At 42.1% G+C, this 20,545-nt stretch overlaps 1 protein-coding gene across 1 annotated transcript in view; it reads right to left on the bottom strand.

The window, feature by feature from the left end:
- PPP1R14C (protein phosphatase 1 regulatory inhibitor subunit 14C) overlaps nt 1-20,545 on the bottom strand; it is a 261,496-nt gene that overhangs the window by 78,157 nt on the left and 162,794 nt on the right. The window contains exon 2 of the mRNA XM_085612482.1: nt 5,865-5,948. Within this exon, the coding sequence (XP_085468608.1) occupies nt 5,865-5,948 (84 nt within the window). The remainder of the gene's footprint in view (nt 1-5,864; nt 5,949-20,545) is intronic.

The following is a 20,545-nucleotide window of genomic DNA, read 5'->3' as shown; positions in this document are numbered from 1 at the left end:
GACATCCACAACAGCTTCGACAACCAACCCGGAGACCAACCCACCCAACCATCTGCTGAACCTTCACCCCCCTTAAACATGAACATCCTTAATGACTGGAACCCAATCTCCACTGAGGACACCATCCGCCTGATGAACTCCATCCACTCAGGATCCCCCACAGACCCATGCCCTCACCACATCTTCAACAAAGCAGACTCCATCATAGCACCGCACCTCCGAGACGTCATCAACTGCTCCTTCAACTCCGCCACCTTCCCGGAAAGCTGGAAACATGCTGAACTCAGCGCCCTTCTAAAAAAACTCACAGCGGACCCCACCGAACTCAAAAATTACCGCCCCATCTCGCTCCTTCCATTCCCGGCCAAAGTCATCGAGAAAGCTGTCAACAACCAGCTCGCCGCCTTCCTCGAAGCCAACAAATCCCTCGACTCCTCACAGTCCGGCTTCCGAGCAAAACACAGCACTGAGACCGCCCTCATCGCAGCAACAGACGACATTAGAACTCTACTGGACAATGGAGACACAGTCGCCCTCATCCTCCTCGACCTCTCCGCAGCCTTTGACACAGTCTGCCATAGCACCCTTCTACAGCGCCTCAGAAATATCGGAATCCAAGGCAAAGCACTAGAATGGATCATCTCGTTCCTCACCGGAAGAACCCAGAGAGTCCGCCTTCCACCTTTCAAATCAAAGGCCACTGAAGTCATCTGCGGTGTACCACAAGGATCCTCACTCAGCCCCACCCTCTTCAACGTATACATGAGCCCCCTCGCGGCCATCGCCCGCCAACACAACCTCAACATCATCTCCTACGCGGATGACACTCAACTGATCCTATCACTCACCAATGACCCTAGCACCGCCAAAACTAACCTTCACGAAGGAATGAAAGAAGTTGCCGAATGGATGAAGCACAGCCGTCTGAAACTGAACTCAGATAAAACAGAAGTCCTCATTTTAGGTACATCCCCCTCCGCATGGGACGACTCTTGGTGGCCAGAAGCCCTTGGAAAAGCACCCATCCCGACAGACCACGCACGGAACCTAGGCGTCATCCTGGATTCCTCACTTTCAATGAACAGACAAGTCAACGCCGTCTCCTCATCCTGCTTCAACATTCTGCGCATGCTCAAAAAAACATTTTGTTGGATCCCCATCGAAACTAGGAAAACGGTCACCCACGCTCTGGTCACGAGCCGACTGGACTATGGAAACACCCTCTACGCCGGTACTACCGCTAAACTCCAGAAAAAACTCCAACGAATCCAAAACGCCTCAGCCAGGATCATATTAGACATCCCGCGTAAAGAACACATCTCTGGTCACCTGAAAAACCTCCACTGGCTTCCCGTCAATAAGAGGATCACTTTCCGGCTCCTAACCCACGCACACAAAGCACTCTACGAAATCGGACCAGAATGCCTCAACACACGACTGTCCTTCTACACCCCCCCCCCGGCAACTACGATCTTCCAACCAAGCCCTCGCCACTGTACCTCGCATCAACAAAACCACCATGGGAGGTAGATCCTTCTCCTACCTAGCAGCTAAAACCTGGAACTCACTTCCCACTTACCTTCGCCTTACCCAGAACCACCTAGCATTCAGAAAGCAACTTAAAACGTGGATATTTGACAAGTAATCCCCCACCCCTCCCTAAGCGCCTTGAGACCCTCTGGGTATGTAGTGCGCTATATAAATTCTCTGACTTGACTTGACTTGACTAAATGATGCCCCTCATTTCACGGCAGCACCGGCCTTAGCAGTGGTGGCGCCCAGTGTGTCAATCTTTTTTGGTGCCTCTCACACCCCCCCCACCCCCCCCCAATTTGACTTCCTCCTCAGGTCTCCTCACTACCATCTTGCAAAAGTACCCCTCATCTCTCCATAGCCCCTCTCTCAAAAGCATTTCACTTGTATCAAAGTGCTGGTAAAGGCTGGCGTTACTAATCCACTCGGCTATTCACATAAAATACAGATCTGTAATCTGCACAGTATGCGTTCTTTGCAGCAGCCATATTAACCCTCTGTGTTATTTATGGCGAGTCAAAATTACCACTAGACAAAACTCTGATTTCTGCCTCAAGGGGCAACATTAATCACAAGAGTTATCATGACATTTTTATTGCTGCCTGAAAGCTGGATGCACAAGGAACTATGCTGCAGGTGCTTCTAAATCAGATGTTATTGCTAAACACTACGCACCCCCTTGAGGTCAGTGCCCCTCCTCCAGGTCAGTGCCCGGTGCGGCCGCACTGCCCTAAAGCAGGCCCTGTTTCATGGATACTTGGTCCCACTGGATTCGACAATAAGACTACTACAGCCATATTTATTCCCTCCCAAGTGCAATGAAAGATCCTAATTAATGCTCAAGTGTAGGGTGTCCTCTTGTCTACGGGAGAGAGAGAGGTGTCAGTTTTGATGCGCTCTCAGGCAGAGCTGTCCCAAAGGAAGGAAACTCAACAGTAAACCAGTTACCAAAAGGTATAGAGCGGGTCCCATTGTGAACAAGTGGAAAGACACAAATACCAAAAGCTTACTGTAATGTGTCGCTCAGGCTCACACGCCAGAGCACTGCATCTATGGGTAATATACAAACAGTGCTGTTTTAGGTAAACAGAAGAGGGATTCTCACTTTCCAGCCCCAGAAGGGATCAGTAAGTTGAATTAACACTGGCATTGCAGCTTCTAGGTGCCAATTGGTACTAACTGCCAAGTTCTTTATGTTCTGGTCACACAGGTACATATACTGTGGACCGTCCCAAGGTCACCCAGGCTACTTTCCATTTACACCAAGTGTCTCCAAAATGGAGAATGGAATATGGGAATGGGCAAAGACAACGTCTTCTTAATGAAGATTTTAGTCTTACTCCCAAACAAAACAATGCAGGGTACAGGTAAAAATGAAATGAGGCTCATCCACCAATCCCAAAGGTATCCAGTACACTGGATGGATACAAAACAATAGTTTCTAAGTGCGGATTTAAAATACAAATTGTTATTTTGCGACACCCCTGCCCACGTACCTAGTGTTTTAAATGTTGGATCAAAGATCTAAAAAATGTAATCCATGTACGTATGTGGCATAAGCAGCAACCCGTGGACCAAGTTATTCCATTCACAAACGGTCCGGTTTACATCATTTGGCAATGGGCGCACACTAGTCCAGGTTTAATTTAACTTTAAACAGTATGTACATAGACCATAACGCAGGGTTCTTCAAACACAGGGGGGGACCTCAAGTGATCCCGGGGTGGTGCCAGGCTCTGCCCAAAAGAAGCATTGTGCTGATAACAGTGCTTTGTTTTAAGCTGAAAAAAATGAGGGACAGCAAGCCGCTCTGTAGTGGGTCATAACTAACATCTTTTGCTATTTATATCCTAGCTGAGAGAAGGTGTCAAAAGGGAAGGGATCTCAAGTATTCTTTAAACCTCCCACCCCCACTTCTACTAGTCACACTGGGGATACTTGTAGGTCTTAGTAAGGACTGCCTGACCAGAAAAGTGTGTTTGGCAAACATGTATTTGATTGCATTTTAAAACAGTAACAGAATGTAACTGCAATATTTAAATATGTATAGACATATTTAAAGATAGCCAATTTAATAAAATATTTGTGAAAACTTCTGAAGGGGGCTCGGTTTCTCTTCCCCACTGGGGCAGTGCGGATTAAAGTTTGAAGACCACTGCCATACAACTAGGTACATCTGCCTCTACATGCCTACATTTGTCCATATACATCAGGCCCCTGAGCAACATAAGGACTAAGAGGAGCCAAGAGGAACATCAAAGCAAATTCAATTCAAGTAACAGGTTCATATCCTGGTGTGAAATAGTTTTTTTGTGTGTGTGCTGCCACATTGCCACTCTTTGGTTAATGCAGGGGGGGGGGGGGTCGCATTAAAAAAAATCACCGGCAGGGTACCACACACACCAGCTCTTGATAGGAAGTTACCCTCCTGGAGATGAAGCCCTTAACACAAGTTATCTATATTGCTTGGCATATATTATTTCCAGTGCCACGATTCTGTCTTTGTATTCGCCCTGATTTAGGGAACATGCTAATTGTCCTGTGGGGTTCCTTATTTTATTAATCCCGATGAATTAAGGGGTTAGGGGTTTAGAGTGTACAAAGGCCCCACAGGTTTATTTTCCTACATATGAGCTATGCACCACCCACCAGAATTGGCAAGGGTCCTTCTTTGTGCAACTGTTGATTAATCCATGGGGAGTTGGGCCACTCTGATGCAGATCTTTGTGGACAGTTATGTTCTTTGGGGTTGCAGGACAAGCTGTAATGCATCACCCCATAATATAGGAAAACTCCGACTCCCAGGTGCGGGGCCAGATGAAGACATTTCTCACCTCCTCTACTACACTAAACAATGGTAGCAGGGTACCCTGTACTCTCCTAGGACTCATTACTTCACCATACATCCATCATGTCATCTGTCCTGCCTGCAGCCAGTCATATGTCAGTCATGTGTCCTGCTAAAGCATTAGCACCTGGCAGAATCTTGGGACTTCATCTAAAACCTAAGGTCCCTGAGGTCCATCTCTCTCCTGCAGCATTTACCGCTCCATGGGTTTACATCTTTCTATTACTCTTAAACTCAAGGTTAGTGTGATGGGGACCCAGGCAGATTTTTCCTGAATGGTGGTTAAACTTTAGATTTATGGCAGGAGAGTGAGTTTGGACATCCTTCTCCAACTCAACCCCTCTGGTTTCCTATGAGAATCAACCTGAACAAATTTCCATGCCACAGACCCCTTCATGGTCACACAACACGTACATTCCTACAGCTGCACTGCTAACTTCAATCAGGCATCACATTTATTCCCTCACACACCTATCTGGATCTCCACTGGCCGCAGACCACCTGTAGCATATTTGTAACCCTTGGTATGTAACAGAGTTAATTTATATGTACACAATAAATTAACATCCAGTACTAAATTAAGGAAAATATAGTGAGGGTACTTTTTCCAGCAACTCCACAGGACTATTTCCAACTGATGTAGTGTACTCCGGGATAACCGAGAGGGATCCACAACTAGGTTAACCATCCCACAGTCCACTCAGGACTTCTCCAGTGAACAGGGAATTCATCCCCTGGTCAACAGGATTCCACCAATCCAGGATCCTTCAGGTGAAGGTATTTCCAAATTCAAGGAGTAGGCGCCTGATGCTTCCACAGTAAAAAGGAAGAGTGAAGTCTGTATACTGGTCCTACTGCGAAAGGTCACTGTTGCAGCAGAGATCTGCCCTGCAAGAGACCCTCATTTGTCAAAAGGTAAGCCTGTGAGAGTTTCTTAACTGTAACAGTAGTCTCATGGGTGACACTGCAATGTAGACATCAGGAATTGGGAAGAATTGATATATTCCTGTCTACCAGCGATCAGCTAGCATGTCCATCTAAATGTCATTCTGGACCTTCTAGCCCTCAATGTCTGGCTGCAGAGACCTAGCTGTGTCTGTTTATTGCCACATGAGGTAAAATAGAGGCAATAACCTGATATGCACTTTGGTGCTTGCAAAGCTGCGTGAATGGATGGGAGCAGTAAATCTAGGGTGATAGTTGCAGTCAAAATCATTATCAGCTGCACTCCGAAAGATGGCAATTACATTTCGGGAATGAATATATATAAATATATGAATAAAAGATATTTTTATTATCTACGCTTCAGATTTTAAGCCTTCACTGAATCCCCGGCATATATCCAAAGATCCCAGAGCAAGTGAAATGTAAAATCATACCAATGGTGCTTTTTGATAGTTTTTTTAGGCAATTTAGTGCTTATTCTGAGATCCAAGTAGAGTATCACTTAACATCAATGCGAATCGTGTGGAAAACAACCTACTTGCAATTTGAAGACCCGTTCTTCTTCACTATTCGCATCAAGGAGGTCATCAATGTCAATTTCTACTTCTGGCATCTCTTCTTCCTGAAACAAGAGAAATATTCTTTAGAAGCAATCAGAGGTTCTCCAAGTCAGTCTTAATTTCGACCCTGGCATTATTACACAGGAAATCTGTAACAATATGCGGTATTAGTGTATATATAAGGAACTCTGTAATGTGCATACTAAACAGAAGTCACATTGAACTGTAAAGCATTATTCATTTGAATGACATTAATAAGGGAATCTCGAAGCGTGAAAGTAGGGAAATGCATCAGAGGTTTAAAGTGCTGGCTTTGTTTTAATAAAAAGAGACAGTCACACAGAACACCCCTTTCTACAGTAAAATGAAAATAATTTGTTCACATGCCAAATTGGAGAATTAGATAAGTCTGCGAATTCCATAATTGAGATATGAAACTTGTGTGATTTCTGAAGTCAATTTCTTCTATTGCACTTAGATGTGTTTGGGACACTGATTCAGCCACCTAATTAAACCCATAAGAAAGCATCATGATCCTAACCAATCAATATCAAAAGTTTAATCCTAAAGTGCAAATAGTTACAAAGCTAATGTTTTGAAATATGCATTATGTTTCAGTTGAACAAAACATATTCACTATAAAAATAAAAAAGTATAAAAGTATGTAACGGTTACTGATTTTACAATGCTGTTGGGTGAAGGCCCACCACCAAAGTGCTTATTCATTAATATTCCAATCAGTGGCCATGATCAAAATTTTAAAAAAACGAATCACAGGATAACGCTGTGCAAACAGGAACTTCGGTAAATAAGCATCAATCAGCATAGTGGCTCTTCGTCTACTAATCATTTGTTGTACGTCTTCTTGCCTATATCCTTCTAAAAATCTGTACATTTACATAACTGCTACAAATCAACCTTGTTATATTAACCAAATGAACAGTACAAAAGATTTTCCGTATTGTAGTGAATTGAATGATCTAGTATTATAAGTAAGCTTATAAGTGTGATGTGAACGACGCGGGGTTCAGTGCAAAGAGATGCAAAACAGTAACCATGCAAAGAACAGTCCTCAAAAAGTATTTATTATCCCCACTGGAATAAGCAAGTGACATCAATTTCTGGATGAAAATGACAAGATTTGCAATGGCATTTTGGTTTGTGGAAAAAAAGATGTATGCGACTGACAGTCAAGTTTTTGAGCCATAGGGATTAGTCAAGCAGACAACAAGAAAGTATAATATATGTAATGCCTTTGAGAGAATTTAAAAAGCAAAAGACAGATTTCAGAACTGGCTTCCGTTATAGTGCACAAATCATCCAGGGCTCGTGGGACGGTGTGAATTAAAGGAAAATAAAGTAACCCTGGCCGTAGTTCGCGAAGTAGCACTTCGCGAAGCTACGCAAAGTGCAGTTCGCACTACGCGAGCTACGCGTAGCACTTCGCGAACTGCGTAGTACGTTTTCAATGATTGCACAGTGCGGACAAGCAACCGGCACTCTGCAATCATTGAAAATGGCATCTTGCACGGTGAGAGCTGTAGTTTTCTGCTTCTCGAGTAGATTTTTACTCGAGCGGCAGCTTTCTCAACGCGAACTGGTAGTTTCTCATCGTGAGCGGTCGCGAGCATACGCGACCACTCGCAATGAGAAACCTGACCTCCTCGCGTTGGGAATCTCGCCGGGAGGTTTATTTTCCATGCTCGCGATCGCCAACTTGATGTTGCTGATCGCGAACAAGGAAAAAGTCTCGCCGGGATGTCATTTTGCTTGCTCGCGGTCGCCAACTTGACGTTGAGGACCGCAAGCAAGCATAAAATGACCGCAGCACTACGCAGCACTACGCTACGCGTGTTCGCACTGTGCTACGTGCAGTTCGCGTAGTGCGAAGTAGCGCGAACTTCGCAAACTACGCGAGCGTAGCGTAGTGCTTTGCCCAGGCTTAAAATAAAGTTTCTGAATTTGCAGGATCAAACTTGTTGGGGTTCATGAACCTGATAGGCAAGCTGCAAACAAAAAAACAAAACTGAATTATACCCCATGCAGAGAAGGATTCAAAAATATGAATTAAGTATTAAAAACAGTAAAAAAGTTCTGGAGGAAAGTCTAGAATCACCAAAACCATATCTCACCAGTTCCTCTCTTGACTCTTATTTTTGTAAAACTGCAAAGATCTTGAGAGTATGGCTGGTTAGAGATTCGTTCATTTCCAAGTATTCAGGAATGAACCCAGACCTGACAAATGCAGAGGCATTATCTATTTTTAGATAATAAGACATGGTATCTAGAGGTGTATCGACTACCAGAATCTGAGTTCTTGGAGACTGAATTCTTTGATTGAGGAAAATTAATTGTGATATTCCAGCCTCTTAGGATGCTCTGTAGTTGCTCTCCCATAATTCACCTACCTCAGTGTTCTATTATGCATGAATAAAGGCTTTTTCGACCCATTAATAACACTGGACCTTTTCCAATGCAAAACTAGGTTACTACTTCTATAAATATGCTGTGATCAAATGTCATGTCATGTTTCAAAATTTACAAGGATACAGATGATGCTAGCAGTTTGAGAATCATGGCCGAATGGATTACAGAACCAGAAACTAAACTCACCCCGAAACACTGAAATCTTTGCCACTCTTCATTTTATGAAAAGAGAATTTGAATAACATACATTTCAATAATTTACGATACTATTATTCCCTAGAAAATGTGCCAAAATGTACTATTTGCACAGTTCTGCTTTCAATGTGCAGGACTGGGAGCAATCTAAGATATGCGGCTCTGTGCTTCCAGATCAATCTTAATCTGGAAGGAGGGGTACAAATAAATATTCTGTATTTTAAAAATGAATGTGCTGTTGTCCACGAAATCTTGATGCTGGCATTACATAGCAACTGCAGGATTGTACAGGATACGCAGAATTTATTAGCAAGTTAGAAAGATATGTTCATTATAATTTTATAATGAAAGTCCTAGGGAAATCTCTCACTAATTATTAGGGTAATGCTGTAATTAGCTGCAACTGATCCTTCTACATCAAAAAAGGCATGTAGCACAGCTTTATGGACTGACCATGACCATTTCTTCTTTTCAAATATAACTTTTCTTAGAAAGCCAAATCTCCATCGCACGCCAAGCTGGTCAACCCATGCCCCGATTGGCCCTTTTCCCAAACCCCATAAAAAGACCCAAAGAGTCACGAAGATGCATCACAAACATATGATCACAGGATGTAGAGGAGACCCATGGCTTGCACCTCCAGTCGTCCACCCTGGCTACTTGTACGTAATTAATTTTTGGGATGTTAAAAATATTGTAAATTCTAAATACTTCGTAACTAGTGGCCTGATAAAAACAGCAAAAATGAACATATTTGACTATGGGTGCACTCTACAAAATCAATTAAAACAATTTTATTCAAGGAATGGTGAAAGGGAGGTAAGCACAATCTCACAACTTGTGAAAAATAACAGCTTTCCGAACAGACAAGCTAATGCTTCTACAAACGGAGAGACTGCAGTTTTCCCATTTCGTCTACTCACTCACTACAATTTTAATTAAAACCGACCTAGACTAAGTTCCATTTTCCCCTCAAATATAAAAATGTTAATGTGCTCATGTGGACTTTGGAACCAACGCTTGAGTACATTTCATCGGTTTTTTGCCTGTTCGTGAAAGAAAGACGTCTAGCTGTGAACTCAATACAAGCAATTGCAAAACAATTCAAAGGGATATGGATTTTCCAACTGCAGTACAAAACATCAGTCATTAAATAGGAATTATTGTAATGCAAAGCCCCAGCTGGTGCCCACTGTGAGCAGAGCCTTCCTTGTAGAATATCATAGAAAAGAACACACTACATTGTCTACCTGCAGTTCTTAAACACTGAAATACAGAAAACCTTCCATAGAAAGGGAACACCTGTGAGTTCTTGCATCAATTCTTAGTATCCTACATGAAGCTCGTAAATTTTTTCTAGCTATTTCCTTGACAAGGTTTCACCACCATCCAAAACAAGTCTGCAGTTGTGCATTATGTGCATGTGAAAGTAAATTTTCGATAGCTGCATACAGGAGATAAAGAACTAGTCAGACGGGCCATCTATGCAGGGCCTTCCACATACTGGGCATTAATATAAATATATGCTATTCTGATTTGGACAGAAACAATGGCCTGGAACAATAGAACATACTGAAAAGAACAGCTTCTCTGCACTGCTAGCCTCAAACAATTCCATTAGAGGAGTGTATGATTGGACCAAACCCTCCCTTCCACACCCCCACCCCCCCTGATTTTTGCCCAACCTATTTTGCTGGCTTTAGAACTCTATGCTCTTTACCCTTGCTAACCAGTAATAAAGTGCATGTGCCCCCCTTTAGACCCGGTTTAATTGGCCTATTCCTGATTGATATATTTAACTTTCCTTTGCACCGCTAGTATATGGTGCACAAAGCATAAGTTAAGTGTCAATAATGAAAGCAACAGCTATTGTGCAATCCACTACAGTGGCAAAGTAAACATGGCTTTAGGCCTACCCCAATGTGGGCGACTGCTGCAGTGCTAACCGTGCAGTGCAACAGATGAAAATAACCCTTTTAAATAGGTACAAATTTCCCTTTTAAATACATATTAGCAGTAAACTTTGTAGCCCATAAGGTAGGGTGCATGAAATCTGAAAGTGGACACAGACAATATTACCAGCTGGCAGGTGACCAAGAATTGTTTCAATGATTTAGATAGAAAGTAGCACACAGTTCATTGTAGGTGTAATCATGTCAGAATGGGGTGTTTTCAGTTGTGTATTGAGGTCTCAACCAGTCAGCGCTCGTTTTAGTAACTGCCAAAATGATTGTCAATTATAGTGTTTTATATCAACTTTGTTATGATGCATTGTTTGAAAGTGTAATTTTAATGTCACTGCAGAAATTTTGTAATTAATCTGGAAATGCATTCTTATTGTAAATTAATTTTTTTTAAATGGCAAATGTCTAAATTGTATTTTTGAATAGATATTACAGTGCCCGGATCAGAACATACCAATATTGTGTTACTGAGGATCTATAAAATGTTTCCAATCCTATCTTGGGCACCCCTAGTTTAATATCAGAGAGCACAATTAAATGTTCCTTTCAAACAGCAGAAGTCTCTTCACTGGTAACAAACTAATGTGTCCACTCTAGGAGCTTGTGTTTGACCTTATGGTCACAGGTTCAAATCCCGGTGGGTCCACTCAGCCTTTTCATCCTTCGGAGGTTGGTAAAACGAGTACCATTGAGTTGGGTAACAATAAACATCTGTTATTCAGCGCCAAGATGCCCACAGTTGAACGTGCACTTTACAAATGCATATATGTTTTGTTATGTGGTGTAAGCTACCAGCCTTACTTGCCAAAACTCTTGTTCAGTTTTTTTCGGTATTTGGTTCGTTGTGATAATATGGTGCAGTATGCATATTCTTATCCTAAATCCCACGTTTTCCTCCACTACATGTACTTGGAGTTGTAAACTACAATTAGAAACACTAGAAGAAGCCTATCAGCGTTAATTTGGATAGATTTATGCATGAATTTTATTTTGTGTACCGATATGCACATTTGTTCAGAATCCTTTGTCTCCACTGCAGTCCTACAATAATGTATGCTTAATTGGTTAACTCCCTCTTTTGCACCGTAAGAAATTGGAGTATTAGTTGAGGGTGGTAAGTACCCACCTCTAGTAATAATCATAATCCTTGTCAGGGTGAACCCTCCAGTCACTAAATTAACCTGAGCTCAACCCCCGTTGTAACTATGGCATTAAACAGAGGCCAACTTATGGCACTCTGTAAAGTATTTATGCAGTACTAAAACAGTAATAAAGTCAAAATGCTAAACAATCAACATCTCAAAACTAATTAGAAAAAATGTAGTTAAATATAATAAACAAAATGACAAAAACCCAATAGGGGAAAACGAATATTAACTATAAATTGTGTCAAGAAGCACAGAGTGCCAAAGATAATCAATGGTCGCAATAGAACAGGACCTATATGCATTTTGGTGTCAACCGCGATGGAGGGAGCAAGGAGCGTATACATTAACCAGGTTTGCCCTGGTCAAAGATTTTACCTTCCGACTTTAGCCCTTTCAATCCCAATTCACCTCAAGAGTATACTTCCAAGGCCCCAACCTCAGACTCATTGGGTGTCTGGTACAGGCCAACAGCAGGGTCCAGTTGCCACTGGTCGGATGGATACTTCCAGAAAAAGGCATCCTGCAGCTTATTGTCCCCCTATGGCCACACAGTAGTTCAGCCAAATGACCCTTGGAGTCCAAGTCTTTGTCCTGGGTACAAGAGGGAGCAGGTCCAGTCCTTCAGGTATCCTCTCGGGTTACAAAGAGAAGGTTGAGTTTTCTTCAAATATTCCACAGGTCCAGAAAGTGTCCAGAAGAGTGTATATGCCTGGCACTAGCTGTGATAAAAAGGTTTTGTAGTCCTGCTCATCACTTGCAATCCTAATCCCATCTAAAACTGCAATTTTCTGCTACTCTACAGTCCCCTCCACAAATTGACAGATGCCTTTCTTGATGCGGTAACAGTAATCCATTAAAAATCACAAGCTATGTATCCTTGTTTATCTTAACATTTGGTATAACAAACCTATCATGCTTCAAACAAACACTAATAAGTATGACCTAGACACTCAAATTTACAGCAGACTGACACCACTCCCACTGGTGTACCAGACCATACCTTAGATGTCATCTTTTGCAATCCAGAACCAATTACTATCCAAAAGACTTTCTCCAGTTTCTTGGTCCAATCATCACATTGTGATAAATTGACAGTGTGATGATTGGCCCATTGTCACTTTCTCACACACAATTCCACAAAAAAGGTCAGCCAACTCATCTACTGACATCATCCTACAGACTATGGAACAAACGGAACATGGGCGATCTGAAGTGCAGCTAACATCTAACACGGATGTGAAGAAAAACTCAATATTAAAGTTTATGAATTGCTGACCTCACCCTTTGACATATTAAATCTAAAGAAAAATGTAAAACAATGCAACAAAAAAAACATAGGTTCTAGGATGAACGAAGAGTTAGGAGAAATAAAAGGTCAAATATCTACACGTTGAAGAATTTGGTATAAATCCATGAACCCTCATGACAAAAGATGCCTACACAGACAAAACAAGATATACAAATCAATGATAAAAATAACTTTACATTATTTTTAAAACACACTGCTCAAACACTCTAATATTAAAGCAGAATTGTGTAATCCAGAAAACAGTCAAACTAACTAACTCAAGATTTATGCAATATGCTAGCGACTTATTACATACGCAAAGGAGACACATTACTTTCTTGAAAGCAAGATAGGAGTCCAAACTGCCGCCCGAGTACACAATAATAAACACCACAGAAAATATTCCAGAAGGTTTCACATCCTTTCAAGGAACCTCAATGTATGAATTTCAAGACCTTGAAAAGACCAGAGCCCAGTCAACTGTGTCAGACACAGTGGCGGGTGGTGTCCCTCAACACTGGGGAAGTCATGAGGGGACAGGGAGCCAAACCCAGTTGGGGCCAAAAAGATATTTAAAAAAAAAAAAATAATGTACTTGCCCATGCACTCCTCCTTGTTTTCTTCTTTCTTGGATGCTGTCAGCACTACAGCACCTCAGGCAACCCCCTTTTGCAAATCCCGATGCTGCTTTCATCCTGCAGATGAGCACCAGGAGAGCAGCACTATGATTGGCTGGAGCGGGCCGCCTTGCTGCTCCAGCAGGCACAGGAGGCCAGTGCCTGCTCTCCATCCAGCTGTCTGAGACAAATAGGTGGAGAGGTTTACAGAGTGCATGTAAAACGTCAGGCTGGGCATCGCAAGACAGCCGGTTAAAGTGATATGCGCAGTGTAAACTAGAGAGAGCACCACTCCCCTACTGCCAGTCTGCAGCAATGCCCCACACTCAAACACTGCTCAGCCTGGGAGCAGGGAAAAATAAAACAGTAATTCATTGCATTACCGTTTTTTTTCACTTTTGTGGCACTGGCAGCGTGGGGGGGGGGGGGGGGGCGACACTCCTCCGCAATATTGGGGAGGGCACTGCTGGTCGGATCCTTGCCCTCTGCAAACATTCAAAAATATTCTTCTATCAGCATCTGTAGCTATCCCCATCAGAGACAATAAACAATTCCTTACCTACAGGAGTTTTTCTAGAGGAAAGCTTTCATTTGTCCATTACTCAAGAAAACAATCTGATGCCCCAAGACCCTAACAAATACAGGCCAATAATTAATGGACCCTGCCTCTGCAAATTAATGTTAAGAGCAGTATTCCTCCAGGTCTCACAGTACACAGAAAATAACCTCTTCCTCTCAGAGACCAGATTACACCCTGGCACTAAATCATCCTCAATCATGATTTGGGGAGACCTAAAAATACTGCTGACTTAAAAGCCGTACCTGTACTTCTGAACCACTCAGCAGCTTTAGTCACAGTTTTCCTTCTTGCTCAGGTTCAAGGAAATCATCTTACCTACACAACAGGACTAGTGTATTCATTTCAAACCTTACAACGCAAAATAAAATGACTTCCACAAGGATCTATCCTCCCACCCTTTCTGTTAAATATCTACACAAAACTACTACCAGAGCTAATCAATAGCATTTTACTTATATATGTTACAATTATGCAGACATGCAGAAAACACTGAAATTGGAAAACCCCAAGGACATAGGAAAATCAAATGTCGTCAGTGGTCTCATAGCAATGGACGAATGGAGGATTTGAAACCACCTCAAACTAAATGCTTCAGAAGCAGAAATACTCACCAGTGGCAACTGGAAAACATACGATTCCCCTGTCCCTGATAAATGAACAAAAATATCAGAGGAGGTACAAAACTGTAGAGTTATCATGGATTGGGAACACTCAATGAACACTCCCTTGGATAAACAATTTAAATCCTCATTCTAGAGCACGAAAATTCTTCAATGTATCTTCCAAGACCAAGGATTCCCTTCTAGGGTTCAAGCAGCTACATCACTCACGCTCTCAAAACGTGGATTACACTAATGTCCTATTAAAAATGCCTCCCTCACTAGGACTCCTAAAAAGACTGCAGAAACCTCAGACCGCAATTTTTTTTAAAGTGATGTATGAAAGGTTTGGTTTAATCTCAGCCACTGGTAATTACTCGGGCGGTATCCGAGTCCATTGTGTTTTCTGCCCACCATGCCACCTCTGATTAGACTCGCCATATGCAAATCAGCCTCGGTCTTGCTCCAATCCAAACAGTCCAGCCTGAACTGCCAAACCAGGTCCTCTCTGAACCAGAACAAAAGCAATCCAGACTGGTTTTGGCCTAACCGGGTCTGTTCAGTGAGGTGCAACTTGGTCCTAGTGGCAAAGTGAGATCGGGACCGATGTTTGGGCATACCAGTGGCACTTAAGTTGTCACAATACAACCTATAAAAAAGTGATGGATGGAAGGCTTGATTAATCTCGGCCACTCGTAATTTCTCAGGGCTGCATCCCAGTCCATTGCTTTTTTGCCACCTTAGATTAGAATCAGCCATATGAAAATCAGGCTTGGTCATGCTCCAGCAGGAACTGCCAAGCCAGGTCCTCTTGGAGGGTCCTCTTAATTCAAGCATTCCTTCCATCACGTTGCCTTAGCAGAAAATTCAGAATGCTGCAACAAGATTACAACTACTACATGTAAACATTGGTTCTCACATATCTCCTCGTGAAGACTTTACACTGACTACCTACCACAACGATATGCTTGTAAAAGCTCCTATGCATGACTCCAGCATAGATGGTAAAGGCTTGGTCTGGACTGATCCTATTGGAGCATAGTTGAGACTGATCTGCATATGGCTGGGTGCACACTGAGGTGGCATAGTGGGCAAAAGAATGATGGGTTGGAATGCTACCCAAGTGATTGCTATTGGTTAGATTCATTGCAAGCATTCCTCCCTTGTCCTTTTGTGTGTTTGGTTAATGGTAACGGCCCTGAATTCATTCAGAGAAAAAAAAACGAATTCCAAAATAGTTCCAGCATGGAGAAGTTTCGCTTGAGGTTAACACTGCAGTTAAAAAGATCAGAGTATAAGAAAAAAACATTTGAGGTACATTCTTCTCCATAAACTAAGCCAAACTATGGAACTCCATCCCAATGAACATTAGAACAAACAAGGACATGATGAAGACTTGAAGAACGATAAAAAGTTGGTTATTCCCAGCATAACAACTAGACAGTATACAAATATACCAAGGACTCATCTGTAAACGAGAGGCACAACAAAATATCAGATTCTTACAGGAAAGGAACTGTTGGATGCAGTTCCAAATTACCGAACTGTCTCCCACCAAATATAAGAGCAACTGTGGACCACCTTAAGTACAGAAGGGTTAAGAGCAGATTATCCAGATCTTAGCCATTAGAAAGCAAACCTAGGATTTCTCTACAACAACCAAAAAATAGGACACATCAGAAATCCCAGCAAGTCACAACAGACACCCTCCAACATTCTCATAAACCATCAAGGAGAGACCAGCATCAAAATCGAGGAACTCAACTCCTTCCAGAAATGCACCACGTCTACTTTGAAGAAAACCAATCAAGATTTTTCTACGCAGCTTCTAAAATATCAGCCACCAAGCATGATGCCAAATTTAATTTCCCATTTAAATCTCCTCCCTCAGTCACTTCCTTTCACATGTGCCTATGATTCCCAATCCATATCATAGAACCCCAAATCCCACTCAACTCCTAAATCTTAATCTCCATATCTTCACTTGATGACAATCCTAAATCAGCTACACTCACTCTAGTGCATGAAAGGACATATGTCTAGAACACAAGACTAACACCAGTAATATAACCATTGTACTAATCACTACCACTAGGTCCCAGAGAAGGGTGTTACTAATCAATAAAAAAGTACTTCAATGCATCCTCGGGGGTAGTAAGTACCCTATAGATGCAATTACAATTGTTACCATTCATATAGCTGTGCTCATCTGGTCTTGATTTCACACGTTTCAGCCACACTATGGCCATACGCGAGCTGTTTAGTACACCTAAAAACACTGCTGCACAAAAAAAAAAACATCTTGTGCTGAACCTAACTTCAAATAACTTAATATATCACAAAGTATCTGGAGCAAATAAATGCATGGAATGATTTAGCAGCATAAACCTAATCCCAACAACAAATGCAGACTGCATTAACCCCATCCCTCGGTTCCGGAGTAGAGTGCTCCTAGCGGTAAAGTGGTTCAACACCTCATTATGGGGCGGTAAGCAATATATATATGAAATTACAATAAACTAAGCACCAACATTGGCAGTAGAAAACAAAAGGTGATTTTAAACCTAATTGTCACACGAGATAAAGTAATCCCAGATAAAATTCTGCACCTTGTACATCTCTCCTAACTTCTGCCCCTTAGGCCAAATTCAATGACATTTATGTATTCTGGAATTTCCTGTCAGTAAGTTGTTTGGTGACATCTTCCATATATTTAAGTAATTTTATTGACCGCATAATATCTTGGCTACTCAGATATAGGGTTGTTAAGACGTAGCATCTTCGAACACCATATTTACAAAAGAATAACTTCAGCCAAAGATTACACTTGTAATCTAAACCTTGACAAAGTCAGATGTGGGCTAAGTCCTTCTTGTTCAAGGCACTCCATGGATAGTGTAGCCCATATTCTCATGAATTCAACCAATGCAAAGAGCAAGATTCATGGGTGAATAAACTAGTGCATAATAGATTTTGTAAATGTCTGATAGAGATGGGTTTGTGTGTCCATGTACTCAGGATTACATATTTTGAGATTCATTTACTTTCACATGAGAACCGAGAACATGTTGCTTTACTGGGAGTCTAAGGTTATGGGTCAAGGATGATCCATCTCAATTATTTCCAATTCCTACTGTGATTGCCTAAAACAAGCAGGGCATGGGTTATATAGGGCTCCTGTTCCATTCACAAGTGACCTCCAGGTATTAGCTTTAAAAAAAACAGTCTCTGCTGAAAACACAATTTCAAATAAAACATGTCCGACATTTATATCTGAACATGTTAAAATGCAAGTAGGTTTGATTTGGGGAGTGGAAATAGGGCAGTTAAAATAGCGTCAATAAGTATACCACTAGGTAGCCATTTTGAAAACCTGGCTATACAACCTACTAGGGCATATGTTATTGTGGGCAGATTTAACACGGAGCATTGACAATATTGGCTCTAAGGCTGGGGATGCAAGTTTGTCATACTGTCTTCGGAAGGCTAACCGTAGATGGACACCCTTACTCTTTCAGCAAGACTAAAGGCACTTGGACTTCCTCGCTCCTTCAGCCAGGGGTAAATATTTGTAGATGCTTCTGCAGCCAATCCACATTTCACGGAGATATGACCTTTGATATTTTCTGTTTACTCCCGAACACTGGAATCATTCACTTTTGCGGATTAACTGCCCGTTTATATTATAGATTGTGTCGATTAAATATGTTAAGAGACCTTTGAAGACCTGTGGGGTAAAGTCTAACATGTTGCCTGCATACTGCAAAACCCTTAAGTACATTTTTAATCTATGGGTAAACACTACAGAGCCCTGCAGATCACAACCAAAATGTTTACTTCTACTTTAAACCCTGATAAGTATGGGTCTTATGGAATGGAATTTGATCAGTTTTTAAGGACCAACTCTAGCACGAAGACTCAATATTGCCTTCAAATGTGAGGGAGAAATTCTCAAGTCATTTCTCCCCTAGAACCACCCTGACAACTCTGCCAAAAATGTTATTAAAAAACGAATTCAACTAACTTTCTAATATTTACATGTTTGTGTATTAACAATGACATCCAAAATATTGTCTAATGTATCCCAGATTGGCATAGTGCCAGTTTGATGGAAGAGGGTGGGGTTATTTCTCAACCCACGTCTTGAGCACTTTTAGCAACTTTTTTTACCTCAACATTGAACGGGCATTTAGAAGGTTGGGCTGGATTTTCTGCTTTTTGGGGTATGGCTGCAAACAGTCATAACTGTCTGGAAGCTCTCATGTCATCAAGTCTTCACAAAAAATTACTGGCGCACATATTGAGAGAGAGAGGGTTTTGAGTCAGTCCCCTTCAGTCATGGACTTTCAAGTTTGTGTTTATCATCTTATCCTATTTCTGAGATTGGCTGTCTATCAAGACCGTGGGAGTTTTATGGATGGTTAAATTGCACCATTTGCGTTCCGATTGTGTTTTGGTGAGGGGGCATCAAATTGTCCCTACATGAGAATACATGAGCTAAGCTTGTAAGAGAGAGCTAATATGCTCTTTGATTATTTACTAACCGGTCACAACATTTTAATTGTCGAGTTAGGATTTTGGATGTTAGTTAAGGAAGTTGTTGGGGTACCTTAGTAAGTCAAAGACACACCACTATTCACTAATCACCCTTGCAAGTTCATTTATTTTACTTAACATTAAGGATAATGTTCGATTTACTGATTACTTTGATTGCAAAGCAAAAACATTCTTGCACAGACTTTCTAAAAAGATACCATGAAAATACTATGCTCTACATTGCACTGTATTCCTTTTAGGATCACCACTTACAAAGCAAACTTCATCTTACTCCTCATAACACTTTAATTTAATGGTAAAACGATCTACAACAGTCTGATCATCAATAGGGTCCTGGTTGCAGCTTTGACACTGCTGTATCTCAATATGTTCAACCATCGTGGGGCTGTCCTTACAGGACAGCTGGGAGAAACACGCACAAAAGCACCCAATCACAAAGTCACTACCAAATACTTCCCCTAACACAAAGCTAGATATGTTGATTTTGAAAACAGAGGCGGCTCCTCCATTTGGGCGGAGGAGCACCTTCCCACTGCTTTCTCGCAGTACGAGAAGCAGAAAATAAAATGGTATATTAAATACCATTTTATTTTCTGCTTCTCGCGCTGCGAGAAAGCAGAAGGCAGGGGTATGCCTCATTGGGGGCGGGTGGGAGGATATGCCTGGTTGGGGGCGGCGGGCGAGTCGGGGAGGAGTGGCTTGCACCACTCTGAGTACCCTGACTGTTTGGTCGGCCCCAAGCAGTCAGGCGCGCTCTACATTTTCTCTATGTAGGCTGCATGCAGCCTACATAGAGAAAATGGCCTCCCTAGAGGTGGGCTGGGCGCTGTCCGGGACTCCTCACCAATCACAACACTGCCACTGCAGCGTTGTGATTGGCTTACAGGAGGGGAGGGAGCATGTCTGTTCCTGTTCTGGAGCAGAAAAACCTGGATCCGGCCCAGGAGCAGAGGTGGCGCGGGACCGGTCAGGTTAGTTCCTCCATCCCCCCCACCCGTGAGAATTGCGAGCTGCGACTGCAAATGGAGGTTCAATACTGCCTGGCTTATAATAAACCTGCCCCTTAAATTAACAAAATCATTTTTAACCATTTTTCGATCAGGCCACAAACTTGTGGGATTGCTGGAGAACAGTGTGGCTTAATTTTGCAGACTAGTTTACATAAAATCCAACGAAAGAACTGCTCAACAGCCTACACAAAGTAGTTGCTATACATGAACTGAGGGGCCATTGTGTATACAAAGCTCATTCAACATGTGGTCAAGTTACCAAAAACCTCCTTTG

This window comes from Triturus cristatus, chromosome 6 (genome assembly GCF_964204655.1).
Source record: "Triturus cristatus chromosome 6, aTriCri1.1, whole genome shotgun sequence".
Taxonomy (NCBI): domain Eukaryota; kingdom Metazoa; phylum Chordata; class Amphibia; order Caudata; family Salamandridae; genus Triturus; species Triturus cristatus.
Note: the sequence above shows the minus strand (reverse complement) of the source record. Positions and strands in the feature narration are given on the sequence as shown.